The following is a 25,715-nucleotide window of genomic DNA, read 5'->3' as shown; positions in this document are numbered from 1 at the left end:
GTATTTACCCCACTACATTAATTGCGACGCCATCTTCAGAGCCTTACAGGTCAGCCTTTTCCAAGGATAAAAAATTATAATCTTACTAAATAGTAATTCAATATCAGTACGGTGCGTGGTTAAGGTATCTAGTCCCCTTGGATTTCAAACATGACTACTCTTGCCAAATAGTACACCGTTACCACTAGATAGTCGCTTCGGAATGGCGCCCTGATTATAGAATTAAAGTTTTTGCCCTCTCTTTTTCCTTATAAAGTTAATAGCCAATAGGAATCGGCTGAGCCCTAATACTATTAAGTGAGAGTTGTCAGTTTTTAATATTCTCAACATATCATTCATTCTCCTGACACTAAGGCACCTGTCTATCGGTTTTATCCACTTCCTTCTGGTGGATCTATATGCTGGGGAAAAGAACAGGACGTGTGGAATGTCCTCATCAGCCCGCAACTGGCATTAGGTACAGTGAGAATCCCCTCCTTAAGATGTGACATTGACCATTTGGCAACAAAACTGTTCATCTGCAATCTCCCGTATCTGAATTTCAGGTATAGACACTTTGCCAATTGTGGTTCTATCTCATCTAGAAATGGCTCGAAACAGGGGGTTAATTTGAACTGAAGGAATTGCGCGGTGAGCCTGCCCAGTGTGCTGCTTGAAGTTATCTTATGTCTAATAAAGTCCCAAAATAACAGCTTAATCTCACACTTTGATTCGGGAGTCAGCGGACTCGGAATCAACCAGTATCTGCTCAGACCTAGATCAAAAAGCCATGTTCTAATGTGGATCGACCAGGGAAAGGAAACTTGGATGTCGAGTGCCAGCAGTTCACTAAGTGATTCTCTGTACACTGCTAATTCCAGTGTTGTCCAAGTTCTGATCCAAAATGACAGGGTTCTCCAAATTGCTAAGTGCTCCAAGCATTTGATGCCCAAATCATAGGTCAAGTGGATCAATAGAGTACGTTGAGGAAGGGTGACAAGCATGCTCAAGATTATGTTTTCACCGATGGTTAGGGATTTGAGAGTGCCACATCCTCAAATCTCCGCACCATACAAAGCGGCAGTTCGGGCTCTGGCCTTGTACACTTCCAGAGCAGGGGTAATGGCTTTTGAGGATGTTGCAACTTGTTTTTTTTACAATGGTAAGAGAGTTTTGCATTAAGATAGCCTTCGATTTCTCTATCTGTGGGGCCCAGGAGAGTTTAGAGTCTAAAGTGACTCCCAAATATACAAAGTTTGATACACGTTCCAATGCTGTGCCATTCAAGTATATTTTGTTCTTGAAACTTCTGTGCGGCCTTATAGTCATATATTTTGTTTTAGTTGGGTTCACTTTGTGGCCTTTCGCTTTGCAATATTTATTAAGGCTGTAAAGTAGGTTCTGCAGGCCACTAGGTGTTTGAGACAGCAAGATAGTGTCATCCGCAAATGTTAAGGAGCAGATATAATTACCCCCAATTTTTGGCGAGTCATGGACACAATTTTGGAGCTGTTCAGCCAGATCGTTTACGTACAAGAGGAACAGAGTCGGTGCCAGGACACAGCCCTGGTGCACTCCCCTCTTGACTGGATCTCATCAGTAAGCTCGCCACCTGTACCCCATCGTACCTTAGCATAGTTGTCTTCATGTAGCCTAATAATTTAGATTAACATCTCGTCAGGTACACCCTGTTGGTGTAGATTTTCCCACAACTGAGCCCTTGGGATGGAGTTGAATGCCACCTATAAATCAATAAAGGTGACATATTAATGGCTAGCTCTTAATCTTGTGTATTTCCAGCCTAAGATCAGGAGTCTAAACACTTGATCTATTGTGCTTGTTTTCTGCCTGAAGCCAGCCTGGCACGGTGATAGTAGATCCTCTGCTATAATCCAATCAGTAAGCCTAGTTAAAATTTGTTTGGCATAGACATTTTCTGTAGAACGTCTATCAGGCTTATAGGTCTATAGTTTGCAGGCTCTTCCCTTATGCCCTGGTGCCTTTGGGGCTGCTTGCATCTCCAGACACCACCTCTATTCCCTCAAGCTGTTGATAAGTCGCTTTCGCGTGTCGACGCACACGGATTACGGTTTCGCAATATGTAAGACTCCGGGCCCACGGATGAGGACAGATCATTTAAGGTTAGATACTGGTGTGCGACCATCTTCGCCGGCTGCAGGCCATGCCCCCCTGCATAATAAATATATGTATATATACATATACTGAAATATTAGAAACTGCACAATTGTCAATTTATACACCTTTCAATGCAAGATTCACCTTGTGTCGCCAGTTCGGTCATTGTATCTTCCACTCCATGACCTTTCTTCATCATATTTACTGTACTCTGAATGTTCTCTTTCACGTGGTGACCTTTCACGTTCATCATACCTACAACCCCAAAAAACAATTAGAGTGGTCTTAACTTATGAGATAGTGTCAATACTCAATTCAATTCAAAATACTTTATTTCGGCCTACAAGGCCATAAAAGTAGGAAAACAATAAAATACAGCACATACATAGCAAGTGTTTTTTTTTTTTTTTTAAATACACTCATCCATTACTCACTTCATCGGATCAATATACATCTGTTTCGTTAGAGTTCCTGTTGAGTTTGAGTAAGTCCCACAGGTTGGTCTTGACAATCTAAAGGCTAACCTATTGTCTTGCTCATATGTAAAGTGCTTGAGCAATATATGAGCAGCAAAGTACTATTTATTCTGTACCAAATATCAATTTCTGGAAAAGTGCATATACAATGAACGTGCAATAGCACAGTTGTTACAATATACATTATGCACGAACATCAGCGTGAATTAATTTGTGTCCAGAATGGTACAAAAGTTAATAAAATGTAAATGTTCATTAAAAAAAGTTCAATAAAATACATGACAATTAAAAGTACTTCAGTATTTACACAGAAGAATAGCTATTTCACTTTCGATTCCATATAATCTTGGACAGTTGTCTTTCACGTGTAATTACCCGACTACATTAATTGTGACGCCATCTTCAGAGCCTTACAGGTCAGCCTTTTCCAAGGATAAAAATTTATAATCGTACTAAATAGTAATTCGGTTTCAGTACGGTGCGTGGTTAAGGTATCTAGTCCCCTTGGATTTCAAACATGACTAATCTTGCCAAATAGGACACCGTTACCACTAGATAGTCGCTTCGGAATGGCGCCCTGATTATAGAATTAAAGTTTTTGCCCTTTCTTTTTCCTTATAAAGTTAATAGCCAATAGGAATCGGCTGAGCCCTAATACTATTAAGTGAGAGTTGTCAGTTTTTAATATTCTCAACATATCATTCATTCTCCTGACACTAAGGCACCTGTCTATCGGTTTTATCCACTTCCTTCTGGTGGATCTATATGCTGGGGAAAAGAACAGGACGTGTGGAATGTCCTCATCAGCCCGCAACTGGCACAAGGTACAGTGAGAATCCCCTCCTTAAGATGTGACATTGACCATTTGGCAACAAAACTGTTCTTCTACAATCTCCCGTATCTGAATTTCAGGTATAGACACTTTGCCAATTGTGGTTCGATCTCATCTAGAAATGGCTCGAAACAGGGGGTTATTTTGAACTGAAGGAATTGCGCGGTGAGCCTGCCCAGTGTGCTGCTTGAAGTTACCTTATATCTAATAAAGTCCCAAAATAACTGCTTAATCTCACACTTTGATTCGGGAGTCAGCAGACTCAGATTCAACCAGTATCTGCTCAGACCTAGATCAAAAAGCCATGTTCTAATGTGGATCGAGAAGGGTAAGGAAACTGGATGTCGAGTGCCAGCAGTTCACTAAGTGATTCTCTGTACACGGCTAATTCCAGTGTTGTCCAAGTCCTGATCCAAAATGACAGGGTTCTCCAAATTGCTAAGTGCTCCAAGCGTTTGATGCCCAAATCATAGGTCAAGTGGATCAATAGAGTACGTTGAGGAAGGGTGACAAGCATTCTCAAGATTATGTTTTCACCGATGGTTAGGGATTTGAGAGTGCCACATCCTCAAATCTCCGCACCATACAAAGCGGCAGTTCGGGCTCTGGCCTTGTACACTTCCAGAGTGGGGGTAATAGCTTTTGAGGATGTTGCAACTTGTTTTTTTTTTACAATGGTAAGAGAGTTTTGCATTAAGATAGCCTTCGATTTCTCTATCTGTGGGGCCCATGAGAGTTTAGAGTCTAAAGTGACTCCCAAATATACAAAGTTTGATACACGTTCCAATGCTGTGCCATTCAAGTATATTTTGTTCTTGAAACTTCTGTGCGGCCTTATAGTCATATATTTTGTTTTAGTTGGGTTCACTTCGAGGCCTTTTGCTTTGCAATATTTATTAAGGCTGTAAAGTAGGTTCTGCAGGCCACTAGGTGATTGAGACAGCAAGATCGTGTCATCCGCAAATGTTAAGGAGCAGATACAATTACCCCCCAATTTTTGGCGAGTCATGGACACAATTTCGGAGATGTTCAGCCAGATCGTTTACGTACAAGAGGAACAGAGTCGGTGCCAGGACACAGCCCTGGTGCACTCCCCTCTTGACTGGGATCTCATCAGTAAGCTCGCCACCTGTACCCCATCGTACCTTAGCATAGTTGTCTTCATGTAGCCTAATAATTTAGATTAACATCTCGTCAGGTACACCCTGTTGGTGTAGATTTTCCCACAACTGAGCCCTTGGGATGGAATCGAATGCCACCTTTAAATCAATAAAGGTGACATAATAATGACTAGCTCTTAATCTTGTGTATTTCCAGCCTAAGATCAGGAGTCTAAACACTTGATCTATTGTGCTTGTTTTCTGCCTGAAGCAAGCCTGGCACGGTGATAGTAGATCCTCTGCTATAATCCAATCAGTAAGCCTAGTTAAAATTTGTTTGGCATAGACCTTCTGTAGAACGTCTATCAGGCTTATAGGTCTATAGTTTGCAGGCTCTTCCCTTATGCCCTGGTGCCTTTGGGGCTGCTTTCATCTCCAGACACCACCTCTATTCCCTCAAGCTGTTGATAAGTCGCTTTCGCGTGTCCACGTACACGGATTACGGTTTCGCAATATTTAAGACTCCGGGCCCACGGATGAGGACAGATCATTTAAGGTTAGACACTGGTGTGCGACCAACTTCGCCGGCTGCAGGCCATGCCCCCCTGCATAATAAATATATGTATATATACATATACTGAAATATTAGAAACTGCACAATTGTCAATTTATACACCTTTCAATGCAAGATTCACCTTGTGTCGCCAGTTCGGTCGTTGTATCTTCCACTCCATGACCTTTCTTCATCATATTTACTGTACTCTGAATGTTCTCTTTCACGTGGTGACCTTTCACTTTCATCATACCTACAACCCCATAAAAACAATTAGAGTGGTCTTAACTTATGAGATAGTGTCAATACTCTATTGCATCAACAAAGTAAACAAATGGTACTCCTTTAATAAGTCTAGACTTGAAGGAAACTAAAACAACTGAATGCTCATGATAGACCAAATGAGAACAGAATAGGATATGTGCGTTTGCAGAATGCTTTACTACCATTTGTATGGTCCCAAAACAATTTCAGACTCTGGAACCCCTTTACAGTTCTTGTTGCCCCAATCTGTAGTGCTCCTTTGACACCTTATTTGGTTGTCATGGGGAGTGTTTAGGTGAATAATTCTGCATAGTGGCCTGCAAAATTAGTTTAGATTAGCCTATTTAGTGATGCATTGTATTGGGTAGTAGCTGGCTAGAACCCTGTATGGATATATATGGAGCATTATATGCATAGGAGTGTGTGTGTGTTTTTATGTTGAAGGACATTGCAGTTTTGTTTGACTTCTTACTATGTAGCTCCTGTGGCTGCTAGGTTTTGAGGCACATTTGCCCATCGCGTAGTTTGATGCAATTGTACATGAACACTGGCATGGTAAATTTTCTGGGTGGTTCATATGTGAATACGAGAGAGGAAATAGATGGGACATTTTGATAAATATTGTTGTAGTGCAAGTATGAATGTAACTTGATATCAATGTGCTGCTGAGGTGGCAAATGTGTAGCCAATTACGTGGTTTTGAGTCATCTTATGCACTTGATGTTGCCATGGGTTGTCTGTAATATGTGCTGTTGATTTAGGATGAAGTGTAAGTAGAACTTGAAATGGAGTGCTGTTGGCGGGATTATAAGCGCTTAGCCAAATATATGGTTTGCAGGCTTGTGAACATTTTGATCTCACAGATAGTGGCTAAAGTGTACTTACTATTCGAATGGGGTCATATGTAGGTCAGGGAACTCATTAACTGTGGTAAAACTGGAATGGTATAATCACAGTAGAAAAATGTACATAAAAGTATAAAATGGCTATCAACAGGCATCAAAATTGGCATACTGATCTTATAGTAGTAGTCAGTTAAATAGGATCAGAATATTACCTAATAATAAAACAAATAAATGGTATAGTAACAACCATTTCTCCAATTTTTTCCCAATCAGCACGTTACGAAAAGGATCCGTGAAAAGATTAAAAAAAATATATCAACCAGAAATAAAGAAGAACAAAAATGTTTGAAAATAAACTGAATGCGTGATGGGCAAATGTACCTTGCGTCCACCAAACGGTCATTTGGTCTTCCATTCCTAGACCGGTCTTCATGATGCCTATCACAAAACATAGGAATTTGATTAATCCATCAACTGTTGTCCTGGTCCACAAGTATAACATAAATATGGATTAGGATTATGTAGACAATACAAATAACGGTTTAGGCTCATTAAACCTAGTAAAACTCAAGCCAGCCTCCACAGATGAAATACTATAAAAAAGTTGGAAACCTGCTATTCCATAAAAAGAGTCCTGATGATGTACATAGGTAATGCCAGTGGTAACATATCTAGTTGGGAATCCTGGACCATTTATAGATCTATTTATTTTTTATACTTATATGGCACATGATTACACCAAACGGTGTCCTGATGCTAGAACACTGGGCAACAGACAGACAAAAATATATAAGAAGCAAATAAAGTTTTCAGATCTTCCACTGAATCTAGTAAGGTCAGGTACAGAGCAAAGGAGCATGAGAATAGATTCCAGTATTTTGTGTCAATGTACAAACAAACTAATTACGTTTCTCCTTGCACTTGTGGACCTACCTGGGACTCTGCCGCCCTACGTCGCTGACACTCTTCCCTTGCTGTGTTTGCTGTGTTTCCGTCCCCCGCCGCCGCTGATACCATCTGCGGCCGCGGAGCGGGGACGGGACTACACCCCCCATCATCCTAAGCGGTAGGGGAGCCGCGTTGCCGTTTTCACGCCAGGAGGCGCACAAAAGACCGTCGTGACTCCCGCGACGCGGGACCGCGCGCGGGCAGTGCCGGGCTAAGCCCGGGCAAAGGGCGGGCCGTCTGTGGCCGTCCGGGGCAGGAGGAGGCAGGGCAGGGCCCACTCCCTGAAATCTGTGCAGCTTTATGTAAGGTACTGTCCAAAAGTACGTATATATCGATTGTCACCATTTCATCTATCTTTGTGCTCAATTCTATATCGTTTATTATTCGGACATTGACATTCATAAACACCCATAAGTGCGTATAGCTACCTTAATAAAGCTCAATTATGACATCACGCACTTCTAAAGGTAGACCATCATTGTTAGGAGGCACAGTGCGAGGTGCACTGGACAACTTCATTACAAGGGCTGCTTCAGTCCTTGAGAACGAGATCGCCTTGGTGGAGCGACGCCTTTCGGCCGAACTTCTGCATGGAAAACGCTCCTCGCTTGGCACTATCCAGACGGCTGTCTCTCCGGTTCATGCATCGCCCCTACCCTGTTTAATAAATAATCCGCGAACTGTTCTTGGATCTTCTTCGTCTATACGAGACACTGACTCTGTGATACAATCTTGTACACATTTAACACCACCTGCTTCTACCTCTTATGCTAACTTTTCCTCTAATAATATATTGTCTGCCCCACAGCCTTTAAGGACCACTATCACTACCATCACTGAGAGTCACAAAAGAAGGGAAAGAGAACAATTAGTGGAGGTCCCCCTCCTTCAAAAAAAAGAAAGAAGGGAGTAAAGAAGCACGGTAAAATAAATCCACCTGGTAATACCAAGTCCAACCAGGTGGATAATAATACCATGATTCCTCTTCCCGCTGATGTTACTCAGCCACATGATGTTGAAACCCAGTCGGAATACCACAACTGCGATCTATTGATTAATGAAATTGTGGGCCGAATAGAGATACTCGTAAAATCACTCCTCCTCCCACTCTTAGAAAGATCCAAGGGTATGATGAAACAACTTGGGTCTATCGAGAAGTTGGTCGCACAAAACACAGACCAGATAAAAGACCTACTCTCGAACACAGAGGCATCCCAAAATACCATTACTTACTCTAATCCAATTGCAGTGATAGATGATAAACAATCAGGCCCAGACCCAATGAAAGTAAATATTTTACCATCTTTAACAAACCAAATTAATCCATCACTAAAACGAAAGAATAATACTTAGCCTGACTATGGTCATAAAAACTTAATTCATAAAACTAATAGCCCCGACCTTAATTCACATAATGTTCCAGCCGTCACCGCCCGAGTAGAACTTATGGTGCTAATTGTCAGCACATAGATCTTCCTCCGGAGGCGGTCCCCTATGTTGTAGTCCTGACAGGAGTTCCAGTTTTGGAACCAGGGAAGAAGGAGGGTTACCACGACTTAAAAAATAAAGCCATGTATTGGTTGAGACAGAATAGGCCTCTACCTCCTCATATCACTGGCGAAATTCTGAATGTCCGTAGACTTGGTTGGGTCGGCCCCCGGTCAAAGGATATTGAAGGCGATGTAATTATTGTTAATTTTAGAGACTATAGGGCTACCATGCATATAATGAATTGCTTTCAATCCCAACGCCAGACCATCATAAGAACCCATGATTTGACCTATTTTTATCCACAGTCGCAAATTATGAACCCAATATTGCCTAGAACGCTTATAAGGCCCCAAATAGGGCCTCTTAATTTTAATCTCCCTATTTCCAACCGTTTTCATCCTCTTAGAGGATTAGAGGATGTCGACTGACTTTCTTTGGGAGGACACATGCGGAGCCCATATAATGGCACAATGAAGGCATCATTAAATAGTGACCCCTGTCTTCTTTTATCAAATCATACTGCATTAAATATTAAGATCCCACTACCGCTGCCATTAAATACTGACCCCCAATCAACAGATGTACCGACGATATCCACGACTCCTCTATCACACCCTAAAGTTACACAAGATCCTAATTTAACCAAACCAAAATCAGCGGTTGTATTTTGGAACGTAGCGGGTCTACGCTCCAAACTAGAAAATGACGTTTGGATTAATTTTATTGTAAATTTTAACATCTTGTGTTTACAGGAGACTTGGCAGATAACAGCGACACACTTGAATGGTTATAGAACATACTTTTCACCCGCCCAACCCTTCAATTCTGGCAAGGCTAAGGGTGGATTAACCACCTACATCTCAAATTTGATTAAGCTGGATTAAATAAGGACTATAAAACTTGACCCTAATTTCCAGCTTTTTAGCCTTACATTAAACACAAGATATTTTTTCCTCCTGGTCAATTATTATAATAATCTTTCTGATCGACTAGCATTGGAAATAATTAATTCCATCTTCTCTTTAATAACATCTTTTATTAAGAAAACACCCAGAGAGGTGACTATTATTTGGGGCAGTGATTTTAACCAGATCATGTGTTCCGCCCCTAATCAATTCCTATGTGATTTAAATGATGAGGCTGACAATCCTATCTCTCATTTTACACACTCAACTCTAGGCAGTTCCTTAAATGAAACAATGTTTAAGCTGGATTTGGGAATTGCAAACAATTTGCATGATTTAAACGCACTTCCGGCCCCTACTTGTCACGGGCGAGGATGTAATTCCACGATTGACTACATCCTGCTTTCTAACAGCGCTGTAAAGAGGGACACTACCGTTCACACTCAACAGACTGTAATGAGTGATCATTACCCTATCAGTATTACCCTATATCTTTCCAATAGCCCCAACCCTAAAACTTCTAGTCTTCTGGATCAACAAGACCTAGAATTATCCAGATTAAACGGTTATTCTCTGAAATGGGCCCTAGTTGAACCAGCTGATATTGTAAAAACGGTGGTCACCAAGGCATATTCGTCTATTACGAAATGCCTTGATCTGACCACTTCTGACGCAGATGTCATTGCTAACTTTGGCACCGTGACCCAGGAGGTTAAACGGGCTCTTATGGCCAAAAAGGCCAATTCCACAAAAAATAGTAAGGGCTGGTTTAACCACTCATGCACAGTGGCCTACTCCAAGTTAAAATCTGCTCTGCGTAAAACAGTCAGGGATCCCGTAGAAATATCTAAATTGAGGAAGGCCTATAACTTTGCATTAAAGGAAAAGAAAATGGAGTTAAAAAAACAACTCTGGGATGAACTGCACGAGAGTTGTTCTAGTAACAACAATACCACTTTTTGGAAAGTGGTAAAAGCTCCTTTTCTTACTGATAAGGGTAATTTTCCTAGAGTAGAGGTCGCTATAGATGAAAAGGACTGGGTAGATCACTTTTCAAGAATTTTTATGATTGTTCCATCATCAACTGATGTCGGCAATAATGTTCTTCACTGTCAAGGGTCCTCGCCTTTCCCTATTGATATATCTATCACACTCGACCAGGTCACTCGGGCTTTAAATGCGAGCAAAGCAGGGAAGGCCCCGGGGCCCGATGGGGTCCCAATAGATTTTTATAAAACCTACACCGAACTCTGGATTCCTTTTTTAACTAGAGTCTTCAATGCACTATGCTCCACTGGCATTCCGGAATCCTGGAAAAAAATCGATCCTAGTCCCGATCTTTAAGAAAGGGGACAGGAATTCAGTCTCCTGCTACCGCCCCATCTCCCTGTTAGATTCAACAGGGAAAATGATGGGTCCGACGTACAATATGGGTTCCGTGAGGGCCTGCGGACCATATATCAGGCCCTGAATCTATCACTCTTGATAGACAAATATGTTAATATCAAGGCCGGAGTACTCTATATGGTCTATGTTGACCTGTCTTCTGCATTTGACTGCGTTAGTCACTCCAAACTCTGGTCCATCCTTTTAGATCTAGGGATGGATCAGACTGCAGTCACTTTCATGAGAGAACTTTATGCGGATGCAAATGCCAGAGTAAGATTCGGTATTAGTGGTGAACTTACTGCATCCTTTGGGGGTAGAAAAGGGGGTGAGACAAGGTTGTGTCCTGGCTCCATTCCTATTCACCCTTTACACCAATGATCTGGAGGGTGAGATGCTGAGAGGAGCCCAGGACCTTCCCATGGTAGCCAATCGCCGCATACCAGCACTCTTGTATGCGGACGATGCGGACATATTGTCTCGCACCCCAAATGAACTTCAGAGGGCATTAAATAGATATGCTCTTTTTATGGCCAGTCTGAACCTTAAGGTCAACATAGGGAAAACCTTCGTTATGAAGGCTGGTGTTAGCAAGAACATTAGAACTAGACCAACCTACTTGAATAAGGAAAGTTTAGCAACTACCAACAGCTATCCGTATTTAGGTGTCATGATTGACAAAAAACTAACCTGGAAACCGGCAGTTGAAGTAAAAAAACTTCAGTTTGCGAGAACCACCTCCGCACTTGTGAGTTTCTCCAGGAAACTGGGGAAAAAAGCACCTGCGGAAATGGTAAAAATCTACAAAGCCAAATGTATATCAGTGGCTTTATATGGTGCTGGTGTATGGGGCCACGTTACCGTGGCTCCCATTCAGACAATAGAGAATAGTTTTCTGAGATATCTTCTCAAACTACTCCTGCCATTTGGAACTAGGCCTACCATATGTGACAGACCTGGCAAAAATCCAGCCTCTTTTATTATGGTACCGAATATGGACATCAGAAAAAACTTTCCTTACACAAAAAATTATTCAAGATTGCAAGGACCTTGACAATGTTCATAGATCTAGGTGGTTATCTTATGTTAAAAACTTCCTAATTGATCTAGGACTAGGTAAATATTATCATGACCCTCCCACAATTCAGGAGTTAACAAGAAAGGCCTTTTACGACCTTTGCTATAACCATCTTGAAGACCGAAGACTTAACTCAGAGGTCATGAAGCAAACAGTTAGGCACAGTCTAACAGTCCAGACGGTTTTTGGGATTCAGCCTTACCTGACCTATAATACCACTTCTTATGAGCTGTTTCTTTTGGTAAGGTTTAGACTGAATCACTTTCACCGCCTAGTGGTATTTCCGCTGAGAAATAATTGGGCCAAAACACTTCTACCCTGCCCTTGTGACGGGAGTTCCTCCCAGTCCACAATTCACTCCGTTCTATTCTGTAAATATTATACAGATCAGCGGAAGGAATTACTAACCCCCCTATTAAAACGCATGGGCTTCCGTACTTGTCGCCCGGCTTTACTGTTTTTACAGTCACTTGAGGGGGAGGGGCTGGTCTATACTGTTTCTAACTTCTTACAGAACATCATGCGTCACAGACAGAACTTAGGCTGACTTAACTCATTTTTCGATTAATTGTATCAATTTAATAGATGTTTTTCCACCCAGATACTTTTCGCGTAATGCAAAATCCGTGAATTGATATTACTGTGATTATTTGTGTCAGCAATGATCTTCATTACAATGAATTTTAAATTAATGTGTTTTTTAATTGCGTATTTTATTGTGTATTTGTATATGTATCTTTTATGACTCTCTTTGGAGAGCCGAATAAAGACATTTTGAATTGAATTGAACTAATTACGTTTGGTAACACTCTCTGGTGGACACTATCTAACCATAGATTTCTCACGTTTAGAATATCACTGGCACCAGACTGGATCCAGAAAGTTCTCCTAGCACTACTGCGCCAACAGATGGCTTCACAGAAATCTTGTACCCCCCCAGAAGCGACACATAGGTGTCACCCTCGCATGCTGACATCAGTTTTGTAACCTTTTTATTCCATGCCCTCAGACGCGGACCATTAGAAACAAATTGTAGGTGACATGGAGCGGAAATCTAACTTGGGACCTTATTACATTGTGCATATGTCCACTTCACAGAACACGAAGTGAAGTTGGACAACAAGGAATCTGCCATCTGAGTATCAACCAGCAAGAGAATAACTGCAGGTAAGTAATTTGTGTTCTGACTGATACAACTGTAGTTTCCTTACATTCAGAGTACATACTGTGCAGTAGCTCTCAAGCGTGGAAATTCTAAAGAGTAGATTCTGGCCCTATCTGTGGAACTGGCCGTCACGGCAATAGTGAATCAAAGGTATGCACAGACACCCAAATCGCAGCTGGCAGATATCCAAGAAGGGTACTCCCCTAGCGAGCACAGATGTAGCGCCTTTTGCCCCAGTGGAATGAGTCCATATGCCTTCAGGATGCTCTTTCTTAGCAAACACATAACATACCTTGAGACAAAGGACTATTCACCTTTCTTGGTGCCAGTAAAAGCAATAAAGAGCTGGTCTTCCATAAGGTGGCTTGTGCTTTGTATGGTCAATGTAAAAGCTCAGGAGTCCTTTATGGTCAATCCTGCTTACTCTTTCAACTTGTGTGGTAGAAAGAAAAAGGCTGTAAGGGTTATAGACTGTCCAACATGAGAGAGAAACACAACTTTTGGCAGGAAGGCAGCCCAAGTCCTCAGTACCAATTTCTCTGGAAATAGGTGCTGTAGGGAGTTTGCCCTAACTGCAACTACAGTGTACTGAAGCAGCACGCAGAATCGTTTGCAATGAGAAATACAGTTTTGAGTAACAGGCGCCTTACAGAACACTTATACATAGGACAAATTGATGTCCCATTGCAGCATGATAAAGGGTTTCACAGGATAACCTTTCAGAAAGCACATCAAAGCAGGTCGATCTGGCAAACATAAAAAAGCTGAAATGTCTGACATGCAAGCCTTAACTGTGCTCACTGCAACACCTTGCGGGAATAATGACGGACAAATAAACAAGAACGCATCAGAGAGTTTGGAGTACAGAGGTTCAAGGTGATGGGTTTCACACGAGACCACAAACTTCTCCTAGCGTCAATGGATTTTGTTGACGGACCTCTGGCTGCTCTGTTGACGTCCCTTCCCTCAGGGAGACAAATCAAAGGAACTCAGGAGTCGTCATTCAATCTCCACACACGGAGGTGTAGTTTGCAGAGATTTCGGAGTAGGACTCTCCCCTTTTGCTGAGACGTGTGGTCCTCCCATAAAGGAAGCTGGTCCGTAGGGTAAGTGTTCAGGCTTCGGAGATCTGGGTACAATATTGTCCTAGCCAAATACTGGGCTATCAAGATGACTTGGCCCCAGTCTGCCCTCATTTTCTTCAGAACCTTAAGGCAGGTGATGTAAATGTGAGAATGTGTACAGGAGATTTGTGCCCCATTGCAGATGGTATGCATCTCCCAATGACTCTTCCATTGTGAACTCTAGCACACAAGAGTTTTAACATTTCAAGTTCTTGGTGGTGGCAAATAGATCTAGCCAGAGCAGGCTCCTTTCTTCAAAGATGCCCGATGCCAACCATGGATGAAGAAGCAATTTGAGGTCCACTAGCCAACAGCTGATCACCTCATCCTTTCTGGCATTCAGGGACATGTCCAGGTGGTTTGCCATCAGAAAGATCTGCCATCTCCATAAGGGAAAGGTGTCCTGGCACAAAATCCAGGTCACGACACAGCTGTTCTTTTTGCAGTACAACATGGTGGCCGTGTTGCCCAAAATATCCTGCAACAGTCTCACCTGAATGGTCAACAGGGAGTATTTCAGAGCAGCACCTCTATATCAGAGGATTCGGATCTCCACTTCTCCCACAGTAACACGTCTGGGGTGACCCTGAAGTCTGGGTTGGGAAGAGAGATAGATCTCCCACCAGTCAATTTAGTGTTCGTCTTCCATCACAGAGCATACCAAGCAGTCTCCTGAGAGGCTTGGATGAAATCCAAGAGACAATTCCAATGCTGGGCCACTGAAACCAGAGGTTGCACTGCAGAGCATGCATATGCCATCTGGCTTACGGGACAAGGAAGATGCATAAAGCTGGAAGCCAAAGAAGCCATAGAACCCTCGTCACCGAGACCAGAGGATCATATCCTGAATGTCCAGGGATCTCTGTGGTGTTGGAAAGGACTTGAAGGCCACCATATGCAGGACAGCTTGTATGGAGGGAAATGTGGCATATGGCTCATGTGGAACTTCGCTGATGCAGAACACCAAGAAGGCCACGCGAGCACCTGTCGTCTGAAGGTGGTGAACGATTGACTGCGACAAGCCTGCCTTGAGCAGTCAGTCATTTAAATGAACGAGTTACTTACCTTTGGTAATGCACTTTCTGATAGAGTCTATCTAGCCATAGATTCCTTACATTTTAAATATTCCCCTGGCGTCAGACTGGAAGCTTTTCAGAAGTACCTCTACAATCTGGTAGGTGGAGTTGTGCAGCTTTACGCTGATGCTGTTCTGCTCTGGAAATGACATGCAGGGCCTATAAAGGTACCACTCCCACGCGCAACTGTCAGATGCTTTCAAGACTGTCTGCCACCCCCTCACCCTCAGAGGTAGAGCACCAAAAACAGTGAGCAGATTCCTAGACATGGATTCTTATTAATAGAGGGAGACCAGTCACAGAATGGAGAGGATGGAAGAGTAGGTGAGGAATCTGTGGCTAGATAGTGTCTCTACCAGAAAGAGTGTTGCCGAAGGTAAGTAACTTGTTCTTCTGATAGAGACTTCTACCTGCGGATTCCTCATCTTTTCAATAGCTATCAAAGCTGATTTGGAGGAGAGTCAGTGGATGGACTCAAACCAGAAAGTCCTGCAGTACAGAGAGAGCAAAATAACCCTTCTGATGATCTCGATTGTCCATCCAATAATGCTTCTTTAACGTAGTAGTAGCAGTTTTTTAGCCAATGCACAGCAAATCCTAACGCAGAGCACTATCCAGAGTAGAGATGGTTCGTGCTGCACAGCCTTGCCTTTCTTTGCTCCAGAGAACTCTACAAAATGGTGATCATCCATTCGATGTTCTTTGGTACGATCTATGTAGAAGCTCAGAATTCTACTGAGGTACAAGCAATGGAGTTTCTCCTCCTGCTTATAAGGCCGAGACAGCGCACAGAACTCCACCAGGGTGATGTTTTGGTCGATGTGGAACGGCATCACTGCTTTTAGACAACAAGCATTTGCAATGCAATGGGTCTCAAATTTGTAAAACTTAGAGCTATTGGCGTTATAAATGACAATGTTTTTTACTTATTTTCTTGGTTGCAAGCATTTAACACTGTTGTTTTGTAACCTGATTAATGAAAGTAATTTTATAGAAGACGCATATACGTGTGCTCTGATTACCTTCTTGCACAGATAAGCACTTTCCCTGACCACTTCTACAGATTAAGAAAAAAGCTTTCAATAGCACAATGTTTAATCTGAGCAAAAGTAGAGAAAAAGACGGACAAAAAAATGCATTAGGCATAATGGCAATGATATTCCTTGCAAAGCTTGCTCTTGGCAGGTGCCCCTTCACTAAGCAGCCATCTAGCCAGCTGGTTGTACATTACAGTACAGACACACACACGCACGCATGCACGCCTACCTTGCGGCAAATTAGCAAGCGTTCTGAAAAGCAATAACCAGTTCTCACAAGAGCTTTCAAGATTTTGCACTTTTTCTTTCACAAAAGTTTAAGCAACGGACGTCTTCCACTAGCTAATGCCGTCATCTCCCCGCCCAACCACCACAGGTCCGCTGTGCCCTGCTGTGCTGGATTGGCTGGAAGATCCTGGAGGTAATATAAATGAGCAAACAGCGCCAGCGGCTATAACGGGTTGGGAAAGCAACAAGCACAGCGTTACGATAGTCCTGAAGCAGCCCGTCCTCTAAGTTTGAGGTGTTGCAGTTGGAGTCCATCTTCTATGTCAGCGAACAAATAATGGGGATTTCTGTTTTGAAACGCGGTCACTTGTTGCACTGGTATGCGCAGCTATTTCCCCCCAGTTCGAAATGTGATATGCAGTGTGCACAAGTTAGGTTCCCTGGAGTTGACACTACATAACCAAAAGTACACTGTAAAGCACCTCCCCCTCTTGCATCGCCGCCTGCAGCTCTATTAAAAATGACGGTACGCCATGTACTTCTTAGGCCTCAATTGTCCGCAGATCCGGAGAGTTGCTAATCACTCAAAAACAACGGATTCTCACACGCATATTTATTTTACAGGCAGCACAAAGACAACAGGTAACCCATGGGTAACAGAAGCCAAAATAAAAGGTACGTGGCCGATTTACTTCAAGATAAAGCACGGTGGCAGTTGCACTGATTGTAATAAAAATGTTCTCTTTGGAAAATGCAAGCGCAACGTCCGTGGAGCTGGTGCCGTGCTGATTCACAAGCCCTAGGCAGACCTTCCCAAAACAATAGTGCACACCACGGGACGTAAATAGAACACATTTTTTTTTTTAAAAGGAGTATGACCACATGTATCAAGGGTAGTCTGCTGGGACGGTCCGAAACACCAAAAGGCAGGATTAATTAAGCATGCTGATCAAACAAAAGCAGGCATTTATGAAGGGCAGGAACATGAACAAATGGAAAAGATGGGAGTTGCTTCAAGCCACAGTCTAGATTGCTGCATAAAGAACAGTTGATGGACAGAATGCAGAAAATGTCATAAATTCACTCCAGCACAGAGATCTGGGCCTAAATCCATAGTTGTTTTGCTCCCCATGCCATTCTAGTTTGAACCCACCCATATGCAAATCAGTCTGGACCCTGTGCCCAATGGGAACAGTCTAGATTACAGAATACCTCGCAGAGCAACGCATGTGCTTCTTAGACTCAACCTAAAAACAAGTTTTTTAATTCCCTTAAATAGCCCCTTTTTTATGCACACTACAAGATGTTTTGAAACCGACCAACAACAAATGAGAGTGAGTCTGTAGGACAACTTGGGACTACATTTCCCAGATAGCCTCCATCACGTGCTCAAGTTTAAGGCGGTGGATCATGTGACCATGTCAATACATAAATGTGCTATAACACTTCATAGAAACGTGATTTTTAATGACCAAAAATTGCCTCTCCATATTTTTGCACTCTATAGGTCAAAATGATACAGTCCGGGCTGCTTTAAGAAAAAATTACTGACGAATGACACTATGTCTACAGGACGGCTGGAGACTACATTTCCCAGCCGTCCTTCATTATGTGCTTGCGTTACAGGCGGCCGATCCTATGACATTTTAGTACATAATCATACTAGAACACTTGATAGAAACGCAATGACTTCATAGATAACAACTGACAAATAAGAGGGCATCTACAGGACGGCTGGTGACTACATTTTTCAGCCGTCCTGCATCACATGTTCGAGTTGCAGGTGGCCAATCATATGACCATTGTTGGACCCGGCCTCGTGGCGTGGTCCCGAACCCTCCTACCAGACCAAACGGGGGCAACCCCAACCGTTCGGGGCCCCCCCGAGCTTGTACCCCGCTCCCCGCACCAGCCTTCGCGACACGGCCCGCCCAGGCCTCGGTCCCTGCGAAGCCCCAACATCATGGCGCCAAGACCCGACCCAAGGGGATCGAGTGGCCACTCCACAGATCCCGGAGGAGGGGAGTTTCGATGGGGCCTCCTGCCGGCCCCCGACACCTGGGCCCGAACGCCCTCCGGCCTCCCTGGGCGATGGCTCCACCCCCCCGCTGGGTGTCTGGACTCTCTCATCCCGGCCCCTCCGGCCCCCCAGGCGCGAGGGTCCGGACATCAAAGGGCTCCAGCCATATATCAGGGGCAGCCCACAACCAGGACGGCAGTTGTATCCTGGAGTCCAGAGCCCTGCTGATCGGATCGCGGCTGACCCTACGGAGAAAGACTCATTGCCTGGAACTGAGAACTCGAGCCCTGCTGACTGCGTCGCGGCTCCCCCTTGCTGAGAAGAAGACCCTCACAGAACATCAGAGCCCTGCTGACCTCGTCGCGGCTCGACCTCGCTGAAGCAACCTCCGGAGCTCTGCTGACCTCGTCGCGGCTCGACCTCACCGAAGTGACCCCTCGAACCCTGCGGACTACGTCCCGGGCTGATACTGAGACTGTCCCGCTACCCCCGTTCCTAACCAAACCCTGAGACTCTTTTGGATCCCTTGATCCACCTGTAAATATTGCCTACGGAGACCTACCCTTAATTCTGATAAACGACTTGTCAGCATGGGTACCCTGGTTGTGTCCCTTTTGTGGTGGGAGGGGATTACTTGGCTGTACGATCTTAGGAGAAGGACCTCGCCCAGGAGGCTTCTCAGCGGCGCTCGGCTGCATCCTTACGGAACGGTGCCTCTCGGGGTGGTCAGTCCAACACCATCTGACCCCCCGGAGGTCGCCCTTTTAACATTGGTGGCCAGCGGTGCGATCCGAGCCCGACGCAAATCGTACAGCGAGTAACTCACCCACTACCTACCCAGATACAGAGTAACTATGAGCAACCAAGCGACCACCCCAACCGCGGAGTTCCAACAAGAACGGTTGGAGGAATATACCCATATGGAACTAAAACAGTTTTGTAAAGACAAAGGAATCGCGACCACCGGATTAAACACAAAAGAAGACCTGCAGAAAGCCCTTAGGGCCTGGGTAGAGCCCGAAGCGGCTCCCCCCCAAACCGAAGAAAACCCGGTGCCAAGCGTGCACCAGCAACCAGCCGCAGCCCCAGCAGATGGGAGAAGAACTAGCATGGAGACCGGCCTCTCCCCGGAAGAGATGCGAGAATGGGAGAGGGTCCGGACCCACGAGTTGGAGCTCGACCGACTCCGCCTGGACGGCGAACTCCTACTAGCAGAAAAGAAATTGGCCCTAGAACAACTACGGTTGCAAGAAGAAATAGAGGAGAAAAAACGGCACCGAGAACTGGAAGAGAGGAGGCAAACCCTCGAGCATGAGCGGGGCCTTAAAGAACTTGAAATTAAGTCCAAAAATGGAGAGACCGGCGCCCCCGGAAACAGGGACAATCCTCCGCCGGCCGAGGCGAAGGTACATATCCCCAAGGATGTCGTCAAAGAGTACTACAAGAACGACGACATCCAACAATGGTTCAAGGCCTACGAGGTAGCCATGACCGCCCATCGGGTACCCCGGAAAGATTGGGGTGCCGGCCTATGGGGACGGTTCCTCAGCGAAGGCAGAGACACCCTGCTACAACTCCCAGAAGCAGTGATGACCTCTTATGACCATATGAAGGAGGCCCTGCTCACCCGCTATGGTCTCACCTCAGATGTACCGCCAGCGCTTCCGGGACTGCAGGAAGCTCCCCGGTACCACCTGGGTGGAAACGTAGACTTTTTCAGCAGAGCCCTGGAAGGGTGGATCAAGGGCAGCAAAGTCACCTCCTACGAACAGCTGTTCGACCTCATTGTATGGGAGCACCTCTCCAACAACTGCTTCATCGAGCTGAGACAGCACCTCCTCGACAGCAAGCTGACCGAGCCGCGGAAGCTCGCCGCCGAGGCCGATCGATGGGTGAACACCCAGGTCCCTCGGAACTCGATGGGGGAGTACCAGCGGAACAACCCGGGGCCCCCCCGCCAGCGCGGCGGAGGAGGGGGATCGAATCGAAACAGAGACTTTCCAGCAGGGCCGCCCCGGAGTCCACCCCGGGGACCGGCCCCGAACCGCACGTCCCCGTCCCTCGCCCGAAGAGGGACCCCCCTAGCCCGACCGGGGCCTCGACCGACGGTAACGTGCTACAACTGCCAACAGCCAGGGCACTATGCCAGTGACCCGACCTGCCCCGTGAACCGACGAGCCGGGACCACCGGGCCACCCCCCCGCCAGTTGGCGGCCGCGGCCCTGGGAGAAAGGGGAGAAGATGAAGAGAACGACGACGCAGAGCCAACCGAATGGGAACCCGCCGCCATGACCTTGGTATGCCTGGGCAGCCGGGAAATGGTGCCTCCCATCCCGAGCAACACCCAGAAGTACCAACAGTGGGTCACCATTAATGGACGCCGGGCCGAAGCCCTCCGCGACACCGGAGCCAGCGTGACAGCCGTCCGCTGCCACTTGGTGACCCCCGAACAAATCATGCCTAATGTACTGTGCCCCGTCCGGTCGGCAGACAACATCGAGAGCTTGTGCCAGATGGCCCGGATTCCCTTCGAGTGGGGGGCGGGGGGGGGGGGGGGAGGGGGAGTGTCGAGCATGCTGAAGGTGACCGTCCGCGACGACGCCCCCGCAGACTGCCTCCTGGGGAACGACCTGGAAAGTTCCCCCTGGGCCCACGCCGAGGGCATCTGGGAATGCTGGGATTGCCCGAGTGGGTTTGCGCAACCACCCGGTCCACGACCGCCCGGGCCATCCAGCCGAGCATACCTGCTCCCCCCGAGGAGCCGGAGTGGCCCGAACCGCCACCCCCCTCCGTCGAAGAAAAAGCCGACGCTCAGTCCGGGCCGCCAGAAATCCCCCCGGACGAGGTCGCCGCGCTTGGCGACCTACCCAAACTCCCCCAATGGCGCCAAGAAGGTGGCCCCACCAGGGAGCAGTTCCGCCAAGAACAGAAAACCTGCCCCTTCCTCGAAGGGACCCGACAGCAAGCAGCCGCCCAGGCCACCGGAGAACAAACGGGGACCCACTGGGTCTTTTGGGACAATGACCTCCTCTACAGCGAGCAGAAGACCGCAGAACTGGGGGCCGGCCGAGTACTGGTGGTCCCCCTCCGATTCCGAGACTTCCTCCTCAATCTGGCGCATGATGTGCCCCTCGCCGGGCACCTGGGGCAAGACAAAACCTACAGCCGCCTGGTGACCCACTTCTACTGGCCCCCAATGCGGAAGGACGTGGACAATCATTGCCGCACCTGCCCGACCTGCCAAGCCAGCGGGAAGAGTGGGGGAAAAGTTAAAGCGCCTCTCCAACCCTTTCCAATAGTAAACACCCCGTTCGAGCGGGTAGGGATCGACATCGTGGGGCCTCTGGATCCCCGAACCTCCCAAGGACATCGCTTCATCCTCGTCCTGGTCGATCATGCCACCCGATACCCTGAGGCCATCCCTCTACGAACAGTGACGGCCCCCGTAGTGGGCCGGGCCTTAATGGGAATATTCTCCAGAGTGGGTTTCCCCCGGGAGGTCGTGAGCGACCGAGGCACGAACTTCATCTCAAAATATATGCGGTCCCTGTGGCAACAATGCGGGGTCACCTACAAGTTCACCACCCCGTACCACCCCCAGGGGAATGGACTAGTCGAACGATTTAACAGGACATTGAAAGGAATGATCAAGGGCCTGGAGGAGCCCCTAAGACGCAAATGGGACTTCCTGCTGCCCTGCCTCCTGTTTGCCTATCGGGAGGTCCCACAGAAGTCTCTGGGGTTCAGCCCCTTCGAACTCTTGTACGGACACCCTGTCCAGGGCCCCCTCAGCCTGGTCAAAGAAGGCTGGGAGACTACCGTCCAGGATGCTCCGCTCGACGTCTACCGGCACCTCCTGACCCTGCAGAATCAAACCCGGAAATTCAGGGAACTGGCCGAAGCCAACCTTGAGGCCAGCCAGGAGGAAATGAAACGCTGGTATGACCAGAACGCCTCCTCCATCGAGTTTGAGCCAGGCCAGCAGGTCTGGGTCATGTCGCCCGTTGACCCTTGTGCTCTCCAGGACAAATGGACCGGGCCCTTCAAGGTGGTAGAGAAAAAGAGCCCCGTCGCCTACCTGGTCGACATGGAGTCCCTCAGGAACCCCCTCCGGGTTCTCCACGCCAACAGGCTCAAACCCCACTTTGCCCGAACGGAACTTAGCCTGCTGATGGCTACGGACGATGGGGCAGAGGACGACTCCGAGCCCCTACCCGACCTCCTGAGAACCTCCGAAAAGGACGGCTCCGTAGAGGGAGTCATCCTCTCCGCCACCCTGACTGCGGAGCAGCGCCAAGAGTGTCAAGGACTGCTGCATCACTTCGCTGCTCTCTTCTCCCTCACTCCCTCACTCCCGGAGTCACCCGATGGTGCGTCCATGACGTCGACACCGGGGACAGCCTCCCCGTGCGACACCGAGCCTACCGAGTCCCCGACCGGGTGCGGGCCTGCATCCACGCCGAGGTCTCCAAGATGTTGGCCCTGGGGGTCATCGAGCCCTCCGACAGTCCCTGGGCCAGCCCTGTGGTCCTGGTGCCGAAAGCTGCCGCCCCGGGCACCACCCCGGAGCTCCGGTTTTCCGTGGACTATCGGGGATTAAATGCCGTCACCAAAACCGATGCCCATCCCATTCCTCGGGCAGATGAACTGATCGACCGCCTGGGAGCAGCCCGCTACCTTAGCACCTTTGACCTCACCGCCGGATACTGGCAGATCAGGCTCACCCCGGGCGCCCAAGAGCATTCTGCTTTCTCCACCCCCGATGGCCACTACCACTTCCGAGTGATGCCCTTCGGCATGAAGAATGCCCCGGCGACCTTCCAAAGACTAGTGAACAAGGTACTGGCCGGCCTAGAAGCGTTCAGCGCCGCCTACCTGGACGATATTGCGGTGTTCAGCAGCCACTGGGCCGAACACCTGAGGCACCTCTGGGGGGTTCTGACCGCCCTCCAAAGGGCCGGGCTCACAATAAAGGCCAGCAAATGTCAGATAGGCCAAGGATCCGTAACCTATCTGGGACATCAAGTGGGGAGCGGCCATGTGGCTCCCCTCCAGCCAAAGATCGACGCCATCATGGCCTGGGAGCCCCCAGCCACCTAAACCGCTGTGAGGGCCTTCCTGGGACTCACGGGCTATTGCAGGCGGTTCATTAAGAACTACGGAAGCATTGTGGGCCCCCTCACGGAGCTCACCTCCAAGAAGCAACCAAAGAAGGTGCACTGGACACCCCTCTGTCAGGCGGCCTTCGAGACCCTCAAGACAGCGATGTGTACCGCCCCCGTGCTACAAGCTCCCGACTACAGCAAAGAGTTCGTGGTACAGACTGATGCCTCGGAATACGGAGTCGGGGCTGTCTTGTCCCAAGTGAACTCTGAGTGGATTGACCAGCCGGTGGCCTTCATCAGCCGGCGCCTGCTGCCCCAGGAGCAAAGATGGAGCACCATTGAACGAGAGGCCTTCGCCGTGGTGTGGGCCCTCAAGAAGCTCCGGCCCTACCTCTTCGGCACCCACTTCCGGGTCCAAACCGACCACCGGCCCTTGCGGTGGTTAATGCAGATGAGAGGCGAGAACCCGAAGTTGTTGCGATGGTCCATCTCTCTGCAGGGGATGGACTTCACTGTAGACCATCAGCCCTGCAACGACCACGCCAATGCCGACGGCCTATCCCGCTTCTTCCGCCTCGGCGAGGAGAACACCCAAGAAGATGGGTGACTCTCCATGCCTTCCGCTGGGGGGGGGGGGGGGGGGGGGGGGGACACCTGTTAGACCCGGCCTCGTGGCGTGGTCCCGAACCCTCCTACCAGACCAAACGGGGGCAACCCCAACCCTTCGGGCCCCCCGAGCTTGTACCCCGCTCCCCGCACCAGCCTTCGCGACACGGCCCGCCCGGGCCTCGGTCCCTGCGAAGCCCCAACATCAAGGCGCCAAGACCCGACCCAAGGGGGTCGAGTGGCCACTCCACAGATCCTGGAGGAGGAGAGTTTCGATGGGGCCTCCCGCCGGCCCCCGACACCTGGGCCCGAACGCCCTCCGGCCTCCCTGGGCGATGGCTCCACCCCCCGCTGGGTGTCTGGACTCTCTCATCCCGGCCCCTCCGGCCCCCCAGGCGCGAGGGTCCGGACATCAAAGGGCTCCAGCCATATATCTGGGGCAGCCCACAACCAGGACGGCAGTTGTATCCTGGAGTCCAGAGCCCTGCTGATCGGATCGCGGCTGACCCTACGGAGAAAGACTCATTGCCTGGAACTGAGAACTCGAGCCCTGCTGACTGCGTCGCGGCTCCCCCTTGCTGAGAAGAAGACCCTCACGGAACATCGGAGCCCTGCTGACCTCGACGCGGCTCGACCTCGCTGAAGCAACCACCGGAGCCCTGCTGACCTCGTCGCGGCTCGACCTCACCGAAGTGACCCCTCGAACCCTGCGGACTACGTCCCGGGCTGATACTGAGACTGTCCCGCTACCCCCGTTCCTAACCAAACCCTGAGACTCTTTTGGATCCCTTGATCCACCTGTAAATATTGCCTTTGGAGACCTACCCTTAATTCTGATAAACGACTTGTGAGCATTGATACCCTGGTTGTGTCCCTTTGTGGTGGGAGGGGATTACTTGGCTGTACGATCTTAGGAGAAGGACCTCGCCCAGGAGGCTTCTCAGCGGCGCTCGGCTGCATCCTTACGGAACGGTGCCTCTCGGGGTGGTCAGTCCGACACCATCTGACCCCCCGGAGGTCGCCCTTCTAACAACCATGCTCCAGCAGAATACACCAGACTCTGGTCTAAAGTAATGCCTGCCACTGCAATCACCAGTGTCCTCTCTTCTGATGTGGCAGAGTCCAGGGGCTCTCTGTACAAAGGTATGAGCCGAATCTTTGGGGACTCCTTGAATTTCTTTGTTTAGAAGCCCTATCTATATTAAGAACAACATGCATTTGAGAATCATTAATGCGGCCTACCCCCCTGTTTTTCAAAGAAAATATCTACTGCACTTGGCCTATTATAAAACACTGCATTTCTTCTTTTATATACGGATTACAAAATAAAAGGCACTGTTGTGTAGTTCCTATAAATCTAT

General features: G+C 47.8%; 1 protein-coding gene across 5 annotated transcripts in view; it reads right to left on the bottom strand.

Annotated features, from left to right (window-relative positions):
• The window catches only part of CWC22 (CWC22 spliceosome associated protein), a 354,656-nt gene that overhangs the window by 178,591 nt on the left and 150,350 nt on the right, over positions 1-25,715 (bottom strand). For 4 of the 5 annotated variants that reach the window (XM_085645191.1, XM_085645192.1, XM_085645194.1 and 1 more), the window contains 3 exons: positions 6,567-6,623; positions 5,219-5,329; positions 2,260-2,370 (listed from right to left, as the gene is read on the bottom strand). In XM_085645191.1, the coding sequence (XP_085501317.1) occupies positions 2,260-2,370; positions 5,219-5,329; positions 6,567-6,623 (279 nt within the window). The remainder of the gene's footprint in view (positions 1-2,259; positions 2,371-5,218; positions 5,330-6,566; positions 6,624-25,715) is intronic. The other variant, XM_085645196.1, reaches the window with a different exon arrangement.

Source organism: Triturus cristatus, chromosome 3_1 (genome assembly GCF_964204655.1).
Source record: "Triturus cristatus chromosome 3_1, aTriCri1.1, whole genome shotgun sequence".
Taxonomy (NCBI): Eukaryota; Metazoa; Chordata; class Amphibia; order Caudata; family Salamandridae; genus Triturus; species Triturus cristatus.
This window is presented reverse-complemented; position numbering and strand designations above follow the sequence as displayed.